Here is a 25,253-nt window from a genome sequence, read left to right as displayed (position 1 = left end):
TGTGTGTGTGTGTGTGTGTGTGTCTGATCCACCCCCGCTCTCCCCCCACCTCCTGTCCCTCCTCCCTCCTCCTTACCCGGTGTGGGGAGACAGAGCGGGCTCGGAGGAGAGACGACGCATGATGTGGGTTTGGTGATGTGGTCGGTGTTCAGGGCTGGCGCGCGCACCGGGGACCGCGGAACGGATCAGGACCAGGATCGGGATCAGAAGCAAGCAGAAAGGAATAATCAGAGCGGTTCGCTCTCATTTCTAACTGGAATTCTTTTTTTCTTCTTCTCCTTCTTCTTTTTAAATTAAAGAGTCGTTTCCCGGGCTCGATGAACAGGTCGAAAACTTTGCGGAAACATGTGTGAGGATGCTCCCGGCTCCGTCGGCGTGGCGCGCCTCCGCTGTGTGTGGTGTCAAAAACCGCGGGAGAAGCCGAGACGCGAGGACGCGCGTGATCATCGGTGACATGAGCGGCGGTCGGATCCGCGCGGCTGGTTGATGGCACTGCGCGCCGGCGCGTCCTGCATCGGCCACGTCTTGCGCAGAGTGCCGCGCTTGCACGGCGCGCGTTCGCGGCGCTCCAGCAGCCTGCTGTGCCTGTCCCTGAGCCACGAGCGCGACCTCGACTGCAAGCGCCCGTGCCCAAGCTTCCCCGACTGCCCCTGTCACCACTGCCCGTGCCCGTGCCCGTGCCCGTGCCGCCGCCGCCGCGCACTCCCGGCGGATCCGCGGGGACATGAGCCCCACGCGGGCTGGCTCCGGGGCGCCATGAAGCGGCAGAACGTGCGGACCCTGTCCCTGATCGTCTGCACGTTCACCTACCTGCTGGTCGGCGCCGCCGTCTTCGACGCGCTCGAGTCGGACTTCGAGATGCGCGAGAAGGAGCAGCTGCAGGCCGAGGAGAAGCGGCTGCAGGGCAAGTACAACATCAGCGAGGACGACTACCGAAAACTCGAGACCATCATCATGGAGGCCGAGCCGCACCGGGCCGGCGTGCAGTGGAAATTCGCCGGATCGTTTTACTTCGCCATCACCGTCATCACCACCATCGGTGAGTCAGCGCGAGCCTCTCCTCCTCTCACTCACACTGTCTCTCCTCGGAGTTTACCTGCTCCAGGTGCACAAACTTACAGGCTTTCATAGTACTTAATAACACCTGTAGTTCTCCATGGGCGCCTCTTCTTAATATTCTTCTTCTTATCACCATCATCATCATCATCATCATCATCATCATAATTATTATTATTATTATTATGTTTGTTATAATGTATCCTTTTGAAGTTCAAAGTCAAGTAGGCTTTTATTGTCTTTACAACCGCGTACAGTGATACGAAACAACGTTCCTCAAGGACCAAGGTGCCACACACACACACACACACACACACACACATACACACACACACACATACACACCAGCTACTGTAACTAATTCAGGCCACATTAAGGCCACAATGACGCACAAAATTCTGTCCAAAAAATATATATATATATATAAATATATATATATATATTTTGCAGCTATACAGCAAAGATGCAACACGTAGCATCTAAATGTGTGAGTGTGTGTGAGTGTGTGAGTGTGTGCTGCAGGCTGGATGCGCATTGCACACGACGCATTGCAAGAACAGCAACATCACTTCTCCTAGTATCCCAGAAAAAAAAAAAAAAAAACCAAAATCTCACCTGATAAAGTTAAACTGGTTGTTATTTCACAACTGGTTGCTTTTTTTTTTCTCTCCTACAAATAAAAAGTGTAACATTCACACAATCACACAGTTTAACGAGGAGATAAAACAAAGCTTTAGTGTTAGTGAAGAATTGTGGAGATTTATATGGATGCTCATGGGTTTTAGATTTTAACCTTTTTTTTTTAGTATTTTTGGTAAACTTACATTTGTTTACTGGTTAATTTACATCTGTTTACATCTGTTTGGGAGTGCTCCTCATGAGTGCTCCCTTTATTTTCGCATGGAAATGTACAGTAGGCTGTTAAACCGCTGTTGTGTGTTTTGGAGAAGCGCGTGTCGAGCGCGCTGGTGCTGAACGGACAGCGACAACTCGCGTGCACGAGCAGGAGCTGGAGCGGCAGCAGCGGGAGCGCGCAGCTCGTTAACTACACAGCTTTTGTGCGTTTTTTTTGTTGTTGTAATAATACGTAAACGCTTAAAGTTATCAAATAAATAGTTTTTTTTAATGCTCTAAAATGACGCGTGTTTCAATAGGAGGGAGAATACGTTGCTGTTTTAAATGAGGAATACAAAGGTTATATCATCTGTGGGTTTATTCTGAGGACCTGGAGTGAGGTTAAGTCTTAAGGATCACTGTTGAAAAAAGAAAAGAAAGAAAAAACGTACATTGGAAAAAAAAAGGCTGTATTTGTAAAGAATATTAGAATATACAGTATAACACTGACATGATTTTGTCTTGGGGTGTATTTACTTTTGGGAAAATATTTGTTGTGATTTAAACATTTAATAAATGTAAAAATTAAGCATGTTTAATGCATTATTTAATGAAAAAAAAGCTGTGTGTATATACGTGTGAGCAGGTGCACCCACTTGTACACACACCTACAGAGAATAAATCACTCAGCACTCTCGGAATAAAAGACAATCTGACTGAAGCTTTACACATTTTTTTCCCCCCTGAAATAAGGGTGCCAATACTTTTAATAGTTTTAGTATGTGACTTTTGATTTCAAAGATCAAAGATGCACCTTGGATTCTTTTAAAAGGTTGTTAGATAACTTAAACACGTGTGCGTGTCTCTGTGTGTGTGTGTGTGTGTGTGTGTGTGTTCGCGTGCGAGCAGGTGCACCTACTTGTGCACACACCTACAGAGAATAAATCACTCAGCACTCTCATAATAAAAGACGAACTGACTGAAGGTATACATGTTTTTTTTCCCTTCAAAAATAGAGGTGCCAATATTTTTTTTGTAGTTTTAGTATGCAACTTCAGTCATGATTTCAAAGATTAAAGGTGCATCGTGCATTCTTTAAAAACGTTTTAAGGTTTTTAGATAACACAGACACGTGTGTGTGTGTGTGTGTGTGTGTGTGTGTGTGTGTGCGAGCAGGTGCACCTACTGGTGCACACCTACAGAGGATAAATCACTCAGCACTCTCAGAATAAAAGACAAACTGACTGAAGCTATACAATTTTTCTTTTTAAATAAAGGTGCCAATACTTTTTGTAGTTTTAGTATGTGACTTTAATCATGATTTTAAAGATCAAAGATGCACCTTGGATTTTTTTAAAGGTTAAAATAACACTGTCACATGTCTGTGTGTGTGTGTGTGTGTGTGTGTGTGTGTGTGTGTGTGTGTGTGTGTGTGTGTGCATATAGTCCCACTTCTTAGGACATGACTTTATCGTAAATCTGTCTACAAGCACTGGAGTGAGATTTGATGGTGAGTTTAAATGGACTTAAGGCTCCAGTCATGGAAATATGCTTTTTTTCTGCTCAGTTACTATTTGACTGACAGCTAAAAGTCATCACACACACACACACACACACTTGATCGTGACTCGGATGACACATTCCTCAGTTTCATTCTTATCACATCTTAACTGCACTAGTAAGGTTTATTAAACACTCAGATAAAACACTTTTATATAGAGTTCAATGTTAATGTGTGTGTGTGTGTGTGTGTGTGTGTGTGTGTGTGTGTGTGTGTGTGTGTGTGTTTTGACAGCTAATATCCCTTTCATCATCACGTCATGGGGTTCCCCTCCTCATCCAATCTCAGATCTCTCCGCAACAAAACTACAAATTATGAATTAATTCTCAGTGCTTCAAGTAACATCATTTGAATAATCATGAAAATGTAATTATGCAGATTAGGTTCTTGCTTTATACTATCAGAAAAAAAAAGTAAGTCTAGACATAAAAGATTAAGTGTACAACCCTTGAGGTGAGGCGCTAGAGGTTAACAAGGTTATTAACAAAAACAATTTTTTTTTAGGTTTAATTTAATTACATCTGCATGTTTAATTTGACTTTCATTTATAAAACTAGTAGCAGGTTAAATGTTTATTTCACACAGAAAGACTAAAAAGAAAGACTTAAAAATAAAAAAAACACAATGTGGCAATTTGTTGAAGGTGATTGTTTTAAACTTCTTAAATTAATTTAACATTTATTAATGTGTTATTTTAACTGTTTTTTTTTTAGAATATATGGACACAGAGACGTTAGAGTAAAACATCAACGTGGATGCAAAGACATTAGAGGAAAGTGCTGATATGGACAAGGGGACATTTAAGTAAAGCTTAGATGTGGACACAGAGACTTGAGAGCAAAGCACTGATTTGGACACAGTGACATTAAAGGAAATCACTGACGTGGACACAAAGATGTTAGGGTAAAGAATTTATATGGACACAGAGACATTAGAGTAAAGCGTCAACTTGGACACAGAGGTGTTAGTGTAAAGTGCTGATGTGGACACAAACATGTTAGAGTAAAGCACTGATATGCACATAGGGACATTAAAGCGAAGTGATGACTTGGGCACAGATATGTTAATGTAAAGCACTAATATGGACACAGAGACGTTAGAGTAAAGTGCCGATGTGGACACAGAGACGTTAGAGTAAAGTGCCGATGTGGACACAGAGACGTTAGAGTAAAGTGCCGATGTGGACACAGAGACGTTAGAGTAAAGCATCAATGTTGACGCAGGGACGTTAGAGTAAAACATCAATGTGGACACAAAGACATTAGAGTAAAGTGCTGATATGGACAAAGGGACATTTGAGTAAAGCTTAAATGTGGACACAGATACTTAAGAGTAAAGCACTGATTTAGACACAGGGACTGGAGAGTAAAGCCCTGATTTGGACACAGGGACATGGACACAGAGACATAAGAGGAAAGCACTTATTTGGACACAGGGACTTGAGAGTTAAGCATTGATTTGGACACAGAGACTTGAGAGTTAAGCATTGATTTGGACACTGGGACTTGAAAATTAAGCACTGATTTGGACACAGGGACTTGAGAGTTAAGCACTGATTTGGACACAGGGACTTGAGAGTTAAGCACTGATTTGGACACAGGGACATGGACACAGAGACTTGAGTGTAAAGCACTGATTTGGACACAGGGACGTTAAAGTAATTCACTGACGTGGACACAGAGACATTACAGTAAAGAATTGATATGGACACAGAGACATTAGAGTAAATCGTCAACTTGGACGCAGAGACGTTAGAGTACAGTGCTGATGCAGAGCCTTTATTTAACTGCCTTAGTTGAGTTATTGCCTCTAAGCCGACGCCCCCTAAAAGGCCACGTAAGACTGACAATTTAAGATCAATAATGTGTGTAACTATTTTGTGTTTAATTCACTGCTTAAAAAAAATCATTACATTGAGTGTATTCTGTAAGAAACTGAACCACTGTGTGGCATTGTTTAAGGAAAATCATCAACAATCGTGTTTTTCTTCTTCATTTTTCTACTTTTGTAATATCCGTAATCTATCTATCTATCTTTCTTTCTTTCTTTCTTTTTTGAAAGATTTCTTGTATAATTATCTTTTATTTCATTTCTCTTTTTCTTTTTCCATCCTTCTTTACTTCTTTTTGTTTTCATTCCTATTTTCAATATTTGTTTTTCCTTACCCCTTTTTACTGTATACATTCCCTCTTTCTTTCTTTCTTTCTCACTTTCTTTTTTTCTTTTCCTTCTTTCTTTTCTTTCTTTTTCTTTCTCTTTTTTGCTTACTTCCTAAATCCTCAATGTCCTTAACTTTCCCTTGTGTTGTCCATCCCCAATACCCTTTCTTCTACGTATATCTGGTTTTAATTTTTTTTTTTTTTTTTACACATTCCTTTGTCTTCTTTTCCTTTAGTGTCCCTCACTCTCTCATGATTACATACAGGACACACTGCACCTGCCTTTAAGGGTGTCTATGGCTGAAGTTGTAAACGTCTCCTCCTGCACCTGTTATCACTTTTTCTCTTGTCTTTTTTTCTTCATCTTTTAATCAGTTTCATTCGATGTAATTAAGACGTGAGCCTCATGCACACGTCAGAGCAGTACGGCTCACGGGATCATTTCCATCCACGTGTCGCGTGTAAACACGGCTTGACAGTCGAGCTAATAACTTTCTCCCTAACCTCTGTTTACTCGGCTTTAGGTCACTGCGTTTTCGGTTTAAAGCCTCAATCAGGGCTAATTGAAAGCACGGCCGGTGTCCGTGTCGGGATTAGCGTGTCGGGATTAGCGCTGAGTTTACACAACAGACCTGCTCATACGTGGAATGACTGCCGCCGTTATTGATTGTTGCCATGGTAACAGATTATGGGGAAGAAATAAAGGTTCATGTATTAAACCCTATCTGACTTGTTGAGCTTTGTGCGATCGACAATGAGCGCTTTATTGAGTTTGAAGGAGGATTCCCGCAGGTCCAATCTCTTCCCTGTTTAAAAATAATGGCCTCCCTCCCGCCACAATAGTAGATGTGTCGATTAAGATGGAATCATCTCTAATTGCTATCATTTGTAATGATTTTAATGACTGGGTTATAATTATAAAAATAAAAATAAAACAATCTCTATCAGTATGTAAAAGTCTGATTAAGCTGAACGTTTGTGTATTGCATGATCATGCAAATCTGTTTAATGAGGACTGGGATATTTATAGAAGCATGTTCATCAGCCAATTATCCTTCGGATCTTTCGACTTTATAACCAAAGTACTAAACTTAATTCTTTATCTGAAAAAGAAATGCATTTGCTGATCCGGCTGTTTATTGATCTGAAGTCTCCTCCAACCCTTTCGGTGTTTAAACCCGCAGTCCCTTCTGACGTTTTGTGTTTATAAGATCACAGACTTTCACTTCCATGGGACTGGATGGTCCATAGTTCCAGGGGTGACTAGTGTTAAAACCAAAGACTAAAAAATGAGAGGAAAGTTTCATTTTTTTTCTTTTTTCCTCCTGTGCACCAAACTTATTTGAACAGCAACTAAACACAACTTGAAAACATAAATTATGGATGAATTTTTCATTCCTTGCTTCTTTGCATAATTATTTTCTTCCCCCTGCTGTCTTTTGCCTTCTTTCCTCTTTCCTGCCTCCTTAACATACATCACATTTATGTTTCTGCCTTCTCTATCATTTTTATATTATCGTACATAACAAATTAAAATATTTGGAATAAAAAAGATGTCGGTTGTCCTTAAAAAGACACCTACTGTATACAGGTAAAATTCACTTTTTTTTTAAAATTAGAAAAATAAAATTGTGCTTTTTATCCATTTTAGTGCTTAAAAGAGACAATGAGTTTTTTTTTTACCTTCTAAAGTGACCTCATATAAGGAGGGAGGCTTTCTTGTCCCCTTTCTTGTCCCCTTGGTGTGTTGCTGTTCTTCTGTTGGGCTGCGGCTCAGGGGTAGTTAATTTACATAGACACTAAAACAGGGCGTTCAGAAGAGTAGTGAAAGAGAAAGTGTTAGAGGTATAAAACACATTAACACCTCCAGGTCCTGGGTTCGAGTCCTGCATCGGGTCTGTCTGCTAAACTATAGGACCTTTCTATGTAGGACCCTTTGAGGTTTGAGATGTTCCTTGGGGAAACGTTTATAACCAGCATCATGCAATATAAAATGAAAACAGTTTGGTAGAGTTTCCACGCTCTTTCTTTTAAGTATTTAAAAAAAAATAAAAAGAATTAACCAGACTCCCTCGAGGAGTTCCCCCGAGAGCCCTCGACACTGTATGTATCAGGAGGGTAAGTGTTTGATACAAGATCCATATGTTGCTCGTTACTTTGTTTCTTTCTTCCTTTCAACCTTCTGGAATACATTTTCCGATAAAGGAACAGCTGCCCGGTATTAAGATGCTACTGAGAACCTTTTAGGGTTTTCCCAGATGATAGCTAATGTACTGTACAATCTGTGTATCTTTAACCCGTCCTTGATGTTTTTCTACCTTACGTCTCATCTTAATGTCTTTCCTTTGCTTACTTAATGTCTTACTTGTTAATTGTTACAAAAAAAATAAATTAAGTAATAAAGGCCAAAAAAAGTGCAAGGGGTGGAGTTATGGTTTAGGGGTGGAGTTAACACCTATTCGTATGGACGTTTAATTACATCACTCTCGTTAATGACAAATAATATGCATTTGGGATGAATCTATATTTGTTTGTTTGTTTATACATTTAGATATTTATTAAGCGACATCATAATGCGGGTGGGGTGGGGGAGGGGGGGGGGGATTTCAATTAAATGTCATTCGTCAGTCATGAAGTCCATGTGCTTTTCTCCTTGTTTTTATTTGCACACTAGTTTTCCTTTTACAGAAAGCTTATTACAGCTACTCTGTTAAACACACACACACACTTTATTTTATGGCCGCGCACATAACGACTCGTGTCCTCATACACAGCGCGCTCGTGACCATGGACGTCACAGCCATCAGGCCGGAGCGTTCTGGGAACGCACACGCTGGGTTTTGTGTGTTTTTTTTTTTTGTTTTTTTTAACGACATTAGATTCGTTACTTTTTCTCCATGTTGCTCGTCCGCGTGATGATGTTTGCGCTGCTTTATTTCCTGTATAATATTTGCCATCATGTGCAGCAGCGGTATATTGAGGAAGCAATAATGGAAGATTTATAATATATTATCAACCTGCAATATCTATATTCATAATATTTGATTTTGTGAATGAGCCGCACTCTTGTACGCAATTTTAACCCTCATTAATCATGCATTAGACCCGAGTTTATTTCATATTTATGATGCAAGCAGAAAACACCAAGTCATGATTATTTTATATAGTGGGAGAGGGAAATGGTTAGAGTTTGGCTTGGACAGCATCTGGATCTGTGTTTCTTAAACTTTTTTACTTGAAAAACCCTTTTCAAGTTATCCCTTACCGCGCTAGGACAAAAACTTTTTGGGCCCCTGAACAGATGATATTGAGATGTTTCTGCTACTTTTGCTCTGTAAAGCTTCATAACGGCTCTAATCTGAGTCTAATCTTGGTCTTGCTTCAATGGGAAGGTCTTCATGAGGGACAGTTTCATCATTGATGGGTTTCGCGAGCGCACTTGACACAATACTGATCATGCAAGAACTGTTCCAGGACACCTGACCTTCATGTCGTAAAATAATAACTGACTGTTTTTGTTGTTACTTAATTACCCAATGCTATATGTGTTATTTTATCATTTTTGTTGTTCCAGAATGTAGGAAATAAATCCGAACTCGTGTCCAAACTTTTGACTGCTACAGTACTGTTTATCCAGAATTTTTATTCCTCTTTTAATGCCACTTTTTAAAAGCGCTATACGAAAAGAAATACATAATAAATACATAAAACATTCCTTTGTATTTATCTCTAAAGCAGAATGTTTAGTTGTATAAAGAGTTTGCTTTTCAATCCAGTTCAGTTCAACTTATTTGTGTATCAGTTTTAGCAGTGGGTCATTGTCGTAAAGCAGCTTTAAAGAATTAAAAGGTTATTTAAATGAATTGGAAAAATGTAGGAAAATATGTATAAATTATAATTATAATGATCATTTTGTCCCTGAAGAGCAAAGTGGAAATGATGTTGGGAAGAAAAACTCCCTAAGCTTCTAACTGTATATCTGGCCCTGGACCATCCCAATATCACATTAACTGGACTTCTTTCGGTTGGTTTTAAAACAATTGGCCAGTTGCGTCTTCTTTCTGACGAGGGTTGGAAGTCAATCCTTCATGGGTCATTTCTCACCTTACCTGCATTGATGGACACTATGAGGCTCATACCTACCGCACTCCTGTGATCCTGAAAAATGAGATGTCTCCCCTGGTGGACGTCCGAAGTGTTCGTGATCCTCTTGGAGATGGATGTAGGGGTTCGGTCAGCATGGAAATCAGAGACAGGTCACGCCTGAAGCCTCCACTTCTCCAGAACTCTAGAAGTGTTTTCTGTTTACATGTAGATGGATTCTTTCATTCCGTTGATGTCTATGTCCACTATGTCCACATTGCTGTCCTCACATTTGTCTTGTCTATATTTTACAATACCGTTCTGAATGAGTTGCTGAAGTGTTGTTCGTCCTCTTGTGTAGAAGCTGTTTGGTTCCTCCATGATTGACCTGTAAATGCTCTTCACAGCACACTGGACTCCATACATCACACTGCTCTTGTGGTGTTTTGGCGTCAGGTCTTCTGCTGAGTTCAAAAGAAACAGGAATGTGATGTTTCCCAAGGCTCCTCTTGATCCTCTTGAACTTTTAGGAAACAACCTGCTACGTAAGGAATAACAAGGCTTGTTTGTTAACTCTGGGTCTCAGTTCTCCTGTTGCAACCAGACACCAATTTAACAAAAACTCCCTTAAGAGTTCTTCTCAGGTGACGGTTGTCCTTCTCCTTGTCTTGGTGGAGATGTTTTTTGGTTCCTGATGACTCCTAGTTAGTGTCGCAGTGGAAGGTGGGAGTCAGGTACCGGTCTTTGATGGTTTTGGGGTTTTCTGTAGATCTTTATGTTTCCAGTTTGCTCTCCTTGGTGTTTTCCCTGGTGAACCTGATGATAGTATCCACTATGATTATGTGGTCTGTGAAAGACTCTACTGTACCTCTTAGACCTTGAGCGTTACCCAGGTTTCACCCAGTGCTCAGTGCTTTTCCTCTTCCGGGGAGAGCCATGGCACAGCCGTGTGTTTCTGTCTATAGAAGTAACTTCTGTACGTGTAGTACAGTAGGTGGTGGTCAGACACAGGTCCAGCAGATCTGGTCCAGGTTGAATCTGCTTTTGGTATTAAGGGAGCTATCATCTTCTAGTCATCTCCTAAGAGCTGTTAGGGCAGGGGATGGTGAGGTCGCTGGTGAGGAGGCATGTGACATCAAACGATGGAGTGGTTTCATCAGGATTCAGGTGTAGCTGCAGTGGTCAGGTGAGGTATTCGGCAACATCACTTGTGTTTGATCTTTTCATTTCATCTGTTCTTTTGTTTGCTTTTTTTATTTGTTTCGTTCATAATTTGTACATTTCTTTCTTTTCCTTTCTTCCTTCTTCCATTTCTCCTGTGTTTCACTCTCATTTGTTTCTAAAACTTTTTGGTCACTTCATTATAGTATTATTATCTTCCTATATGTGTCATTTTTTATAGTTTAAAAAAAGCTAAAAGTGGCAGTTTGTGGGCCATGACCGAGTGTGTGTGTATGTGTGTGTGTGTGAGAGAGAGAGAGAGAGAGACAGAGAGAGACACACACAGGTGAGACTGATTAGGAGATAGAAATAGAGAACCTGCGGTTCTGATCCAGGACAGAAAGCTGTAACACAGTGCGCTGGATAATAAACTGGGTGAGACGAGGAGAAATAGAGCTGCGGCTAAAAGCAGCACAGTAACATAACAGCCTCGTTTCAGCCCTGACACACACACACACACACACACACGCTGCTCGGTGTAGGTGTGTGTGTGTATATACCCACCACATTTCTTTATGCTCATTATTATTCATTTAAAATAATTCTTTATTTCGTTCTTTCTTTCCCTTTTTACTCCTTGTTCTTACTTATCATTTGTATTCATTTTTATCTTTTTCTTTAAACCCCCTGTTATTACATTTCTATTTATTTATTTATTTATTCATTTATTTATTAGTCTCTTTTTAAAGTTCTTTCTTTCTTTAATTTCTCTCCTTTGTCTTTTTTTTGTATCATTATCTTTTTTTTGTGTTCTTCCTTACTTTCATGTCAATTTCTTTCTCTAATTATTTTTTCTTTCTTTGTTTTTTTTCTTTTCACCCTCTGTCCTTACTCTCCTGTTTATTTTTTGTCTCTTTTTTCAGTTTTCTTTCTTTCTTTTTTCTTTTCCTTTATCTTTCTTTCTTAAAAAAATTTCTTTCTTTTTCTTCCATCTCTGTCAGTTTTCTTTCTTTCTGTCAATTTCTTTCCTTTCCATTTTCTTCTCACCTTTCATGTCAAGTTACTTCTCTAAATATTTTTTTTCTTTCTTTTTGTATAAATTACTTACTGTCCTATTTATCTATTTATTTATTTAGTTATTTTTTCCTTTCTTTTGTTTTTGTTAAATTTTTTCTTTTCTTTTTTTCTTTCTTTCTTTCCTTTCTATTTTCTTCCTTCTTTTCATGTAGATTTCTTTCTCTTTTTATTTTTTTCAGTCTGTTTTTCTTTATTTTGTGTAAATTTCTTTCTTTTACAATGCTTCCTTTTCCTCCCTCCCTTCTTTTACTCCTCATTTTATTTCCATAGTTTTTTTTCCTTTTATTTCTCCATCTCTACTTTTCTAATTAATTATTTCATTTATTTATTTATTTACCCAGAGAATCTGTAAGGGTTGATATCTGAAAGGCAGAACAGAGACAATAAACTCCCAACAGAAGGGCTGAATTTCTCCAGGACTTTATTCCACATTATAAAAAGAAGAGTTCATATCGGGTTGCCAGATGTGTAGAAAGACATCAGTGCACTTTTTGCATAAATCACATTCATTATCCTGATGTTTAATAAGCCGGGTTATTTATTCATAATTACTGATCATTGAGATGATTTTCTCGCACAGACCTGGCAATCCTGTGGTTAGCTATTTTATTTTATTACATGCACAATGTAATAACATTCTGTTATCTTTATGCTCTATTTAAATTTTTTTTTAAAGGTTTATGCTCTACAACACAAGTTGCACACACACACACACACACACACTGAAGTTCCATCCTCTATTGTGTGCATTACTGCATTCGGTCCTGACACTGAATTGTAGCCTTCCATGCCGAGCGAGTGTGACGTGTGTGTGTGTGTGTGTGTGTGTTCTGTAGAAACACGTCAGCTCTGCAGCTCGCGCTGATTAATTATCACACGTTACACCGACTGCACAGAGTGAAAAAACACAAGACAGGGAGCATCTGTGCATCCTTCACACCTGACAGTGACTCAGAGCCGCAAAAGACCCTTTTATAATCTCACACAGTCAGATGTCTTGTGAAATTCATGCCTTCTGCACACACACACACACACACACACACACACACACTTTCATAACTTTCTCCTAATTTAGACCTCATCAGGAAATGTAAATTAAAAAGAGACATAAAACATAGTGTGAGTGTATTTATGTGTGTTTTCTCCCTCCTGCATGATGTGTGTGTGTGTGTGTTTGGGTGGCGGGGGTGAGATAGGAGCCCTGAGCCTCGGTTTCCGTGGAGACTCTGTGTAATTTGGTCATGTGTGCGGCACTAAGTTGTGGCGGAGCAGATTGCAGCGAGGGACCAACGCCGCTCTCGCGCTCGCTCCTGATTAATTACTCCAAATTTTTCCACTGCCCCGATGACCCGTGTCTGTTACCCACAATCCCCAGCTCTCACCGTCGTTGGCCTCCGTTTACGGCCGATAATACCACCTGGAAATGAACGCGGTGGTGAAGTGGAATGAGCTTCAGACGGGGTGGTGACGTTTTGGCGGTTCAGGAAAAACCCGTCCTCGTTCTTTCGCACAGAATTTGTACACTTTATAACCTTTATAACCTATCATGATAAAACTCGATTCGTTTCTACTTAAAGCCACATCAGCGAGGCTTCCCTTTCTTAATGTAAGGAAAAGGACTTTAATCTTTCGCTCTGTAGCATCACGTGACTCCAGGAACTCACTCGTCTATAAGGATTAATCCTGTGTACAGGGTCGCTGGGGGACTGGAGCTGATCCCAGGAGACCCTTTTTCCACTGCTCTGGGTCCAGTGCCGGTTCCCAATTTTGGAACCAGTGCCGCGCTTTTCCACAGAAAAAAAAATGGCACCGAACCCGCCCCTAAACTCTGCTGGTCTAGTCGCGAGAACCTGTGACGTCACGAGCGGTGGGCGGAGTTATAGGGAGCGTTAAAAAAATGGCGGAGACCCAAAGTCCGTTAATGTGGAGCGCGGGCGAAACAGAAGCGTTTTTTCTGCATTTTGGACATTCGCCGAGATTTAGCAGAAATTGGAAAGTGCTTTAAGAAAAAAAAAAGTGTATGAGGAAATAAGAGAAGAAATACAGTAATAGTCGCGGGCTTCACACAAACAAATAGTGGATAAGCTAAAAAAAAACTGAAGAAAGACTTTCAGCGGTTATAACACGTCGAATAAACTGCTTTTGGATACTAATACATTTTCATACTAGTTTGGAGAATAACCGGTAAACCGACTTTGGCCATGGTCGTTTCTGTTTAGTGGGCGTGGCCTGTGACGTATTATCATGCAGCTCCCGCTGAGCGCCTGGTGCTGGTGCCAGGTGCCGGTACTGGTGCTCGGCCGGTGCTGGACTGGGAACCACCGAGAACCGTCCCGCATTTACACTAGACAGGAGCTGCATGATAATACGTTACAGGCCACGCCCACTAAACAGAAACGACCATGGCCGAAGTCAGTGCACCTGGCACCAGTGTAGTGGAAATGAGGTTTTAGGGGTGGAACACCAGCTCCGCTAATCTGTATGTCTTTGGACTGTGGGAGGAAAACCCACCAAGAACATGCGAATCGAACCCGGACCCAGTGACAGTGCTGACCCCCGATCCACCGTGCCGCCCCAATCCAGGCTGTATTGAACCATTTTCCCCCCTAAAACAGTTCAGCAAGTTCAGACCCTGCAGCGTGCTGCTCGATTTAGGGGCTCGATGTGTTAGCTCGCAGAAATCCGAGTTAATATCGGTCTCTCTGTATCACACTGCATAAAAAATTCTGAATGTTTTTCGAAATGTCCTGAAAGACATAATCCCCCCAGAACACACCTTAAACAGGCGCTAATTCGAATGAGGCCGATCGCTCCCAGGTTTGCCGGGTGCTGCCCTGCTGATGAACCGCATTTCTCCCCAGCTTTCTATTTTTAGCCCGAGCCACACACACACACACACACACACACACACACACACACACACAGCCACTGGAGTGAGTGAGTAAGTGCGAATCCGAGAGCGCTGCTTTCTGCGGAATAGCAATGCCTCCGTCGTCACATGGAAACGCCACACTGTAGATTCTCATTAACATCCTGCCACTCATCCCGGCCTGCCGCAACAAACCTACGGGGCCTTTCAGCACAAAATTAGCATCATAACCATATACAAGAGTTTTGTATTCGCTATATTTTTGGATTAGCTGATGAAAAAAAATGCTTCTTTGTTCATGTGTGTGTGTGTGTTTCTGTTTATGGACATCAGCACTAACAAAATGTATGAGATATCTCCTTTTGAGATGCATATGCGTGATGGAAATAAAAGGACATCTCCTGGGTGAATAGCTGAGTACAAGCGCGAGCACCTGAGTGCAGGTGTCAGCCTCCAAGCGCTATTCACACAGGACGAGAGCTAGGAAAAGCCTTTGATGCCGTCCGCCGTGTGTAGCGTGAATGCTAAACCGCGAGACGAAGCCACCCCTGTCTCTCTCCTTCATTCATTCATTGACTGTCGATCTCTCCCTTTGTGCAGTGTGACGTTGGCCTCATGTGCACCCCGTGCGTACACCCGTATTCTATACACCTGCTGTAATCAGAGCACGCTGACACGCCCGGATACAACGCGGACATCGCTAGCTCTTTGTGGCCAGTCGTCGAGTCGATTCACGGTTGATTTTAAGAGTGTATTGTAATAGTGTTGGTTTTAAACATACTGTATACTAAGAATTTCATGCTTGTTACAACCCTTTCTCAATCCTGATCAGAATTATTATTATTATTATTATTAATATTAGCAAAAAGGTAGTCCAATCACGGTATCCTAATTACATTTAGGCATTTGGCAGACGCTCTTATCCAGAGCGACTTACATTTTTATCTCATTACACATCTGAGCAGTTGAGGGTTAAGGGCCTTGCTCAAGGGCCCAACAGTGACAACTTGGTGGTTGTGGGATTTGAACCTAGGATCTTTCGAACCGTAGTCCAATGCCTTAACCACTGCGCTACCCCTGGCCCTAATTAATGCACTTATCCCAGTGTTTCACTAGTGCCCTGATATCATCAAGATAGAAAGGTTTCCACGATCAGTCCGATTCATGTCTGAAACGCACCGGCCTCCCAGGAACTCCTTTAACAGCCCAAACGTCTGTAGATGTCAACTGCTTCATTCACCTGAAATTTCATCACAAGTCCCGGTTTGACTTGAACACGCCTACTGTAGCAGGTGGTACTTTTGCAGTTATATGATAGTTATAAAACGTATAATGTGGAAACGCTGATAAACATTAGTTGTTGCACTTTATACTTTTACCTGAATGCTAAAGCTAAATGTTTTAATCAATACCAGTAATATATTTTAAAGAGTTCGGGATTAAATGGGATTATGGATTAAAACCACAACCTAAACCTCCGCACCAATGGAAAATGCTTGCAGGAACAAATGCATGTCAGTGAGGTCACCAAATACCAACGTTACTGATCCCGCTGCTTTAATTTGCTCTTCGAGCGTTCCACAGTCTCATTAGGAGCTTTTGAGTCACCCCTTCTAAAGTAAAGATTATAATGAATCTCAGGTCTTACCCTCGATTTTAGCCTAAGATTTCTTTCATTGTTTAAAATTCATTAAAACTCAGGCTTAGCGAGGGTTCTCTCGCCGCGCATTTTCCTCCACGCACCCATTTTCTGCGCTGTCGGTTCACATCAAGCTCAACGAGCAAAATAAGTTCCAGAACAATCTCCTTCCAGGTCACAGTGTTCAATTCTCTCAAGCTATTTTTACTCACGGCTATCAAGGCAGGGCTTAGGCTTCAGGCCCAGGCATAAATATCACTGCTTAGCGATAAGGTAGGTCCTGCAGCAATGCATCCTGGGAGATTATGACATGTTGACATGACGGTAGAAGTAATGCTACTGACTGGGAATGATTAAAAAAAGAAATAAATGAAACTCCTAGCTGTATTTTGTTCACTGCCTTAGTCTTAATAAGATCAAAACATCACCGGAACTAAACAGAATAGATGCTTGAGATGATTCTTTACCAGGGAATTAACAGACCGATCCCTGTTTTGTTTCTGTATTTACTTTTGATTTATTTACTTTAACGGCTTTTCATAAAAAGAAGCACAGTTGTGGGTATTAAACAAGAGAAATGTCTGATTATATACAAATGTGTTTTTGTTTTCAGGACACCTGCTCACAATTACAGCTCCCAGTGTCATTAGCATAAACATTAACTGTCATTAGTGTATGTTGTAGATTTTGGCGTTTCTTTGCTCAATATTGCACTGTCTAGTTTCCAGAATGAATTCCCAAGGTCACTGCGGTTAGCTTTTATATGTTTACTCATTTTGACACCATTTCTTATTTTGTCAGTTTAATTGTGTCTTTCACTAGATAGTAATGGTAATATTTAACATTAGGATAAACTGCTTAAAGAAAAAGAAAAAAAAAAGAAAAAACAGCTTTTTCATAATTAAAAATGTCCAACCATCCTGTAGATTTTACTTTGTTAATAAATAAAAAAAAATGTGCAAATAACTGACTTTGATTTGTTTTTAAAGAAACAATTAATTATACTGGCTGTAACACCTAAACTTCTCAGCAGTAAATGTCACATAATGTCACATCTCTAATGCTGTAATATTATATCCATGATGCCGGAATATCACATGCATGATGCCAAGGTGCCAAAATCAGTGACATGGAAATGCCACATCTGAAATGCTGAAATATTACACTCATGATGCCAAGGTGCCACATCAAAATGTCACATCCATAATGGTGAAATGACACATCCGTACTGCATAATTGTCACATCTGTAATGGTGAAATGGCACATCTGTGATAACAAAATGTTACATCCAAAACATCAAAATGTCACATGCATAACGCCTAAATGTAACAGCTGTAATGGTGAAATGGCACATCCGTAATACTGTCATTTCTGTAATGTCACATTCATGAATCTGAGATGTCATATCCGTAACGCTGAAATGTCACATTAGTGATGCCGAGATGTCACATCCGTAACACTAAATGTGTTACATCTATAACACTGAAATGTCACATTAGTGATGCCAAGATGTCACATCCATAACACTGAAATGTCACATCAGTGATGCTGAGATGTCACATCCGTAACGCTGAAATGTCACATCAGTGATGCTGAGATGTCACATCCGTAACGCTGAAATGTCACATCAGTGATGCTGAGATGTCACATCCATAACGCTGAAATGTCACATCAGTGATGCTGAGATGTCACATCCGTAACGCTGAAATGTCACATCAGTGATGCCGAGATGTCACATCCGTAACGCTGAAATGTGACATCAGTGATGCTGAGATGTCACATCCGTAACACTAAATGTGTTACATCTATAACACTGAAATGTCACATTAGTGATGCTAAGATGTCACATCCATAACACTGAAATGTCACATCAGTGATGCTGAGATGTCACATCCATAACGCTGAAATGTCACATCAGTGATGCTGAGATGTCACATCCGTAACGCTGAAATGTCACATCAGTGATGCTGAGATGTCACATCCATAACGCTGAAATGTCACATCAGTGATGCTGAGATGTCACATCCGTAACGCTGAAATGTCACATCAGTGATGCTGAGATGTCACATCCATAACGCTGAAATGTCACATCCATAACACTGAATTGTCACATCAGTGATGCCGAAATGTCACATCCATAACACTGAAATGTCACATCAGTGATGCAGAGATGCCAGATCCGCAACGCTAAAATGTTACATCCATAACGCTGAAATGTCACATCCATAACACTAAAATGTCACATCAGTAATGCCGAGATGTCATATCCGTAACGCTGAAATGTCACATCAGTGATGCTGAGATGTCACATCCAAAACACTGAAATGTCACATCAGTGATGCCGAAATGTCACATCCATAACACTGAAATGTCACATCAGTGATGCCAAGATGTCACATTCATAACACTGAAATGTCACATCAGTGATGCTGAGATGTCATATCCGTAATGCTAAAATTTCACATCAGTGATGCTGAGATGTCATATCCGTAATGCTAAAATTTCACATCAGTGATGCTGAGATGTCATATCCGTAATGTTGAAATTTCACATCAGTGATGCTGAGATGTCACATCCATAACACTGAAATGTCACATCAGTGATCCCGAGATGGCACCTCCTTAATGCTGAAATGGCACCTCCGTAATGTAGGAATGGAATGTTTTTGTAATGCTACATCCATGACTCTGTGATGTCACATCAGTGATGCCGAGATAACACATCCGTATCGCAAAAATGTAGCATTTGGGACTCCGAGATGTCACATCTGTAACGCAAAAATGTTTCATCATTGATGCCGAGATATTACATCCGTAATGCTAAAATGTCATTTTATTGATACTGAGATGTCACATCAGTGATTCAGAGATGTCATGTCAGCACAGCGGTAATATACCAGTAAACATATACTGAATGTAACATTTGTAACACTAAAATGTAACATCCATGATCCGCGAAATGTCACTTCAGTAACACCAAGATGTTACATTTGTATTAAATAAAACTGTTAAAATCACACATAATGCTGTACAAATGCACATAATCAGTGGATTTGAGAAAGAAAATCCCAACATGTGTGTGTGTGTGTGTGTTATGCAGGATTCAGAATAATGATATTCATTGAGTTGGTAATGAGGTGAGCACGCCACAGTTGGTCTGGGCCCGAGCAGACGGGGAGGCTTTTGTGTGCGTGTGTGTGTGTGTGTGTGTGTGTGTGTGCTGATGAGCAGAATCACACCTCTGAAAGCTCTATGCACTTTGTCAAAGTGAGAGCAGAGATATCATGTATGTGTCACGACTGGAGTTTGAAAGTGCAGCTCAAGATTGACATTTTTTTTTTCTCCTATCTGTCTTGTTCTCTCTCACTTTCTCTTTCTGTCTGTCCCTCTCTCATTCGCTTTCTCTTTCTGTCTCCGTTTATTCCATCTTCATTATTTCCGTTAACTACTTTCTTTCACTCTGTCCCTCGCTCACTTTCTCTTCCTGTCTTTTGTGCTTTTCCGTTACTTTCAGTGTCTCTTTCTATTGCCTTTCTGCATCTCTCGTTTCTCCGTCTCTTTCTCCGTCTCTTAAGCCCTTCCTTCTCTCTCTCAACATGGAGATGGAAGCAGGATGTAGTCACAGGCATTACTTTTTTAAGACCGATCATACAGTAAACAAGGTACAGTGACCAGAAGAAAATACAAATAAGGAGGAATGATGGGAACAGAGGATAGTGTCAAAAATAGATTCCTAAACTCAAAGCCCTGGTGCAACCTGGAGGATCCTGTAACAGAACCATCCAAGATGTGACAGAACCATCCAAGATGTGACAGAACCACACAAGATGTGACAGAACCACACAAGATGTGACAGAACCACACAAGATGTGGCTCCTGGTGCACCAACTATTGGCCAAGCCACGCCACCATCGTTGGTCAGTTCATTTGATGCAAAGGCTGGTGGCATGGTGGGTGGGGCTTAGTATGGGGGTTTGTAAATACTTTGGCAAAAGAGCTGGGCCAAAGCTTAGAATGCGGGTGGCGACACATTTTTTATTTATTTATTTATTTGTTTATTTAATTAGGGACTGCACACCAAGCATTGCGGCGCACAGGCAACCGATGCCGCGTAAACATGGGGCGTATAGCACAAGGCTAATTTGGAGCACCCATCCCAAGTTGGGCTTTTACATCAAAACAAAACAAACAATATATATTAAAATATATATTAAAAACAAAACAAAATAAACATTGACACAATCACGGACATGTACAACTCCAAACCGAGTCACAAATACAAAGTCTATGACATCCAGGACAAAGTGGGAAAACACAAACCATACCAGTGTGAATCCAGCGATCCGACCCAAGCTGCTCAATGCTCACATTGCTGTTGGTGTTCTAGCCATCAACTCAAACTCAAAATACAAACACACAAAAAATATTACTGACCCATACAGTAGTAGTTCTATATCTTCAGACTGTATCATTTCCACTTACTGCACCTCTGATCCTCACCCCATCATATTTTTGTTACATTAGGCGCAAGCCAGTTTGTACACTTAAATATACTTTTTATAAATGAAAACTTAATTTTTTTTATCAAAACCTAGCAAATTATTCATTTAAGAAATTTGCCATCTCATTTGTTTCTGATCCATTTCTTTTAAAGTTTGTTTGTAAAAGGACATTACAAGCTTGACAACTGATTGGGAGGCCTGGCCCCAGACAATCACACAGTAAGACATACAGTATGTGATAGAATCATAGCATGCATATACATTTGAGCTGCTTTGAAAGCTATACATGATCTTATTATTATACGAAAACAGTTTACTTTTTCTTAATAATCTTTGTCATTTTCCTTATCATGCCATGCATATTCGGGTGGAGCTTGGACTAAACTTGGCTTGGGTATAGAGCTCAGCTTGGCATAAGAACTGGGACATGACTTATCGTGGAAACTGAGACTGAGCATGGCATGAGCACTTTGGTGTCTCATGTGCTGGAACTTGGTGTCTGCACTAGATTGGCATTTGGCACACTTGGCATTGGAACTGGGCAGGAACATGTCATCGCCAATGGGTCAGGAGCTGACTCCATATAAACCCTGGTTAATCAATAAATGGACAACTGGGTACAGCGAATAGAGTCTGACTGTTGTTTGGAACACTACTTACCTCAATTACCACCCACACACTAGCGAGCTTAGCTTTAGCTAAGGAACATGTCATCGGAAATGGGTCAGGACTTGTAGGACAACTCTGTGGGGCCATTTTCATTTAAGCAGTGGTGCCAGCACAATGGTATCAAAAGCTTGGGTGTGGTGCAAGCATAGTGCTCTTGAAGCCAGGTGGTGACACCAGCACAACATTTCCAAATCCAGGCAGAGGCAGCGAGATTTTGACAGAGCAGGGAATGACTTGGGCAGAAAACGGCATGAATTGGGTAGAGCAGGGCATGACTCGGACAGAACAAGGTATGATTCAGGGCATGGCTGGGCATGATTTAGGCAGAGTAGGGCCTTCCTAGCAGGGAAGTCCATCAAGTTGACCACTGCAACTTGAAGCTGGGCTTTGACAGCATGCAGTGTGCACAACAAGCAACAACTAAAGTGCAACACTGAGACAGAAAACTGGAGCTTAGGTAGATAGAAAATAGTAATAATAGTAGTAATAATAGTCTAATAGTAACGCTTCTACTGTGTTACCATGATACTCTTATTTTTACCCGCCTTTTTTCTTCTTATTTTCTTTCAAATATTTACTTTTCCCTTTACTGTTTTTTTTTTATCATTTCAGTATGGTTTTACAGTACCATGCTCTACTGTAAACACCTTATATTGTTACTTCATATAAGTTACTCTATCAGTTCCAGCTGAGATGTATTTGACTCGTCTTGCATGAGTGGAAGGTGTGTTAATTAAAAGCCCTCAGTGTGAGTGTAAGATGAAGACACACACATATACACACACTGTGATGATAACCTTTGAAATGAGATACATTAATTAGATAAACTAATTATGAGATTAATCTTGTGGGCAAAGGTCAGACTGTTACGTTACAGAGCTGTTGGGGGTGAGGGAGGAGAGAGTCTTTATGGTGTTATTGGTTCTTAATTCTTGGTGTGACGATGAGCAATGAGGAGGGTTTCTTTATGAAACTAGAGTTTGTATATGTTGGTCATTTCCTGTTGTAGCAGATCTGCCCCAAGTAGTGCAGTCTGAGATGGCCGTCTACTCACCATGTTGTGCCTCATCACATACTCTTAGTTATTTGACGTATGGTATAATAGAACCTTTCTGTCATTCCATTCTCTTTTGATCTTCTTCATTAGCAAGGCATTTCTACCCACAGAACTACCTCGCGCTGGATGTTTATTGAATACTGTACCATCTCCAGGAGGGCATTCCCAAAGTCTACACACTATTTTCAAATTATATACTTTATTCAGAATGGAACCACTATTAAATTTTACACTGCACACGTTATTCAAAACTTTACAACACCCCATCATTAAATTATACACCTTATATAAGCACTCAACAGAAACTTACACACCATTCCAATTGTGGGAGCTTTGGTCACCACCAACTTCACAATCACCCAGTAAGACATATGTGATAGAATCATAGCATGCATATACATACAAGCACTTTGGTGCCTCATGTGCTGGAACTTGGTGTCTGCACTAGATTGGCATTTGGCACACTTGGCATCGGAACTGGGCAGGAACATGTCATCGCCAATGGGTCAGGAGCTGACTCCAAATAAACCCTGGTTAATCAATAAATGGACAACTGGGTACAGCGAAAAGAGTCTGACTGTTGTTTGGAACACTACTTACCTCAATTACCACCCACACACTAGCGAGCTTAGCTTTAGCTTACCTAAAATGCCCTGGTGGCTAATGTTAATTTATATGCTAATGCATTTGATTTCACTCTTTCATCCATACCCTACACATCGGCCCATGGCAACACCTACTGTACATTTCTTGTGGTAAGATAAACTGCTTTATGATTCCAGTTAGCTGGTTAGCTGAAGTGATGCATAGCAGACAGCTAGCAGTTTGCAATCAACCACGCCTCTAATTATTTATAACTTAATATAATTTTTATTGATGGGTTATTAAAATTTCACCCCTGTACAGTGGTCATGAATAGAAAATCAAGCTATTGAGACCAAAACCGTACCAGTCTGTAAACATGTTGTTTTAATTTTTTTTTTAAATGCCCATTTTAGCATAAGGCTCTATAGCGATTGACTCACTTCTGGAGCCAGCCCCCTGTGGACATTCAAGGAACTGCATGTTTTGGAACTTCCAGGTTAGCCTCATTTTTCAGAACTGAAGGTTGACCCTTTACATTTTATTCAGAACTTTACACATCATTCCCAAACTTTATGCACCATTGAAACTAACACACCATTAGCAGCACACAGCTGTGATGTGCTTTTGATGCTGCTCTGGGACCAGATAGCATGCCGCCCTATGTTTATTAGCATATCAAACAGTCGTTTTCTTTAAGTGACCACGCTGAAGATGCTTCTTCTTTACTCTGACACATTAAAGAGCTTGCAGTGCTTCACTTACCACAAGCTGGTATTTTATTAATAATACATAAAAATTTAAACATTTACTTCTCGTTAAACACTGTCCCATGTCAGCTGGTGCTGAAATGTACACCAACATCCTAATGAAGATCATGACATTACAGTTTTTCAGGGGGTACCACCAAAAGCTATCATAAAAAAAACCAAACTCTACAAAATATTTATGAAAAAAGCTTGCGTCTTGCAGCCAACCCCCCTAAAAATGACCAGGATTACCAGAGGTGGAAAAAGTAATAATATTTTGTACTCAAGTAAAAGTACTGTTACTTTAGTGAACTTTAACTGAAGTACAAGTAAAGATAACCTTATACTGTAAAAATCTACTCAAGTAAAAGTAAAAAGTAGCTTATTATAAATCTACTCAGAGTAAAAGTTATTACGTTCCTTTTTTTTAACAGCGCTTGAAGGGGGGGATGGAACACCCTTGCATAATAAATCTGTTCCCTTTGTTGTGCTTGAAATCAAAGTGGTCGCTTCAATATAACCCGGGGTTCGCTTCATAAGAATTTGTTGGCATTTCACTTTCAGCTGTGTCTGCATTACTGATGTCTGTTTTCTCCGTCTCCATCGTTTTTATGAGTTTAGAGCGTTTGTTCTCCACGCCCATTAATCAATCAATCAATCAATCAATCAATCAATCAATCAATCAATCAATCAATCAATTCTTTTCCTTCCTCGCTGTATTATTTGCATTATTTTTTACTTTCATTCATTTATTTTTTACTCAGTAGCGAATATGATTTTAAATGTAGTGAAGTACAATACTTTAAACAAAACATACTTAAGTAAAAGTTAAATTACAGATTTTAAAAACTACTTTAAACAGTAGAAGTACACAAAAAATCTACTCAATCACAGTAATGCGAGTAAATGTAATTTATTACTTTCCACCTCTGATGATTACTGTAACTACATACTTTGAAGTGGACCTATTATTAAATTTTACTGATTAGGCAGTTTCAAAACGAATGGGTACAAACAAAAACTTTTTTTTGTTTTGGACTTTTTTTTTATTTGTGTATTGCCTGCGGTTTAAGCAAGCCACTTAGTTTTTCCCTCTAAGGTGACCTCATATGAGAAGATCCCCTCCAGTCGTTTCTTACTCGACTCTGACACTGAAATGGTGCGTTTGGGTGAGAAGTGAAACAGGGGTAGGTATATATGTGGTCTTAATCTGGACCAAAGTACCATATATACACTAATGGGGCTACTTTGAAAG

General features: G+C 40.3%; 1 protein-coding gene across 1 annotated transcript in view; it reads left to right on the top strand.

Moving 5' to 3' along the window:
- Positions 1 to 245: 245 nt before the first annotated feature.
- The window catches only part of kcnk9 (potassium channel, subfamily K, member 9), a 70,843-nt gene continuing 45,835 nt past the window's right edge, over positions 246 to 25,253 (top strand). The window contains exon 1 of the mRNA XM_053488601.1: positions 246 to 1,039. Coding sequence (XP_053344576.1) covers positions 487 to 1,039 — 553 coding nt within the window. The 5' untranslated portion in view covers positions 246 to 486. The remainder of the gene's footprint in view (positions 1,040 to 25,253) is intronic.

The sequence above is a fragment of the Clarias gariepinus genome, chromosome 2, assembly GCF_024256425.1.
Source record: "Clarias gariepinus isolate MV-2021 ecotype Netherlands chromosome 2, CGAR_prim_01v2, whole genome shotgun sequence".
NCBI classification, from domain to species: Eukaryota; Metazoa; Chordata; class Actinopteri; order Siluriformes; family Clariidae; genus Clarias; species Clarias gariepinus.
The sequence above is the reverse complement of the archived record's forward strand: the minus strand, read 5'-3'. Positions and strand labels throughout refer to the sequence as shown.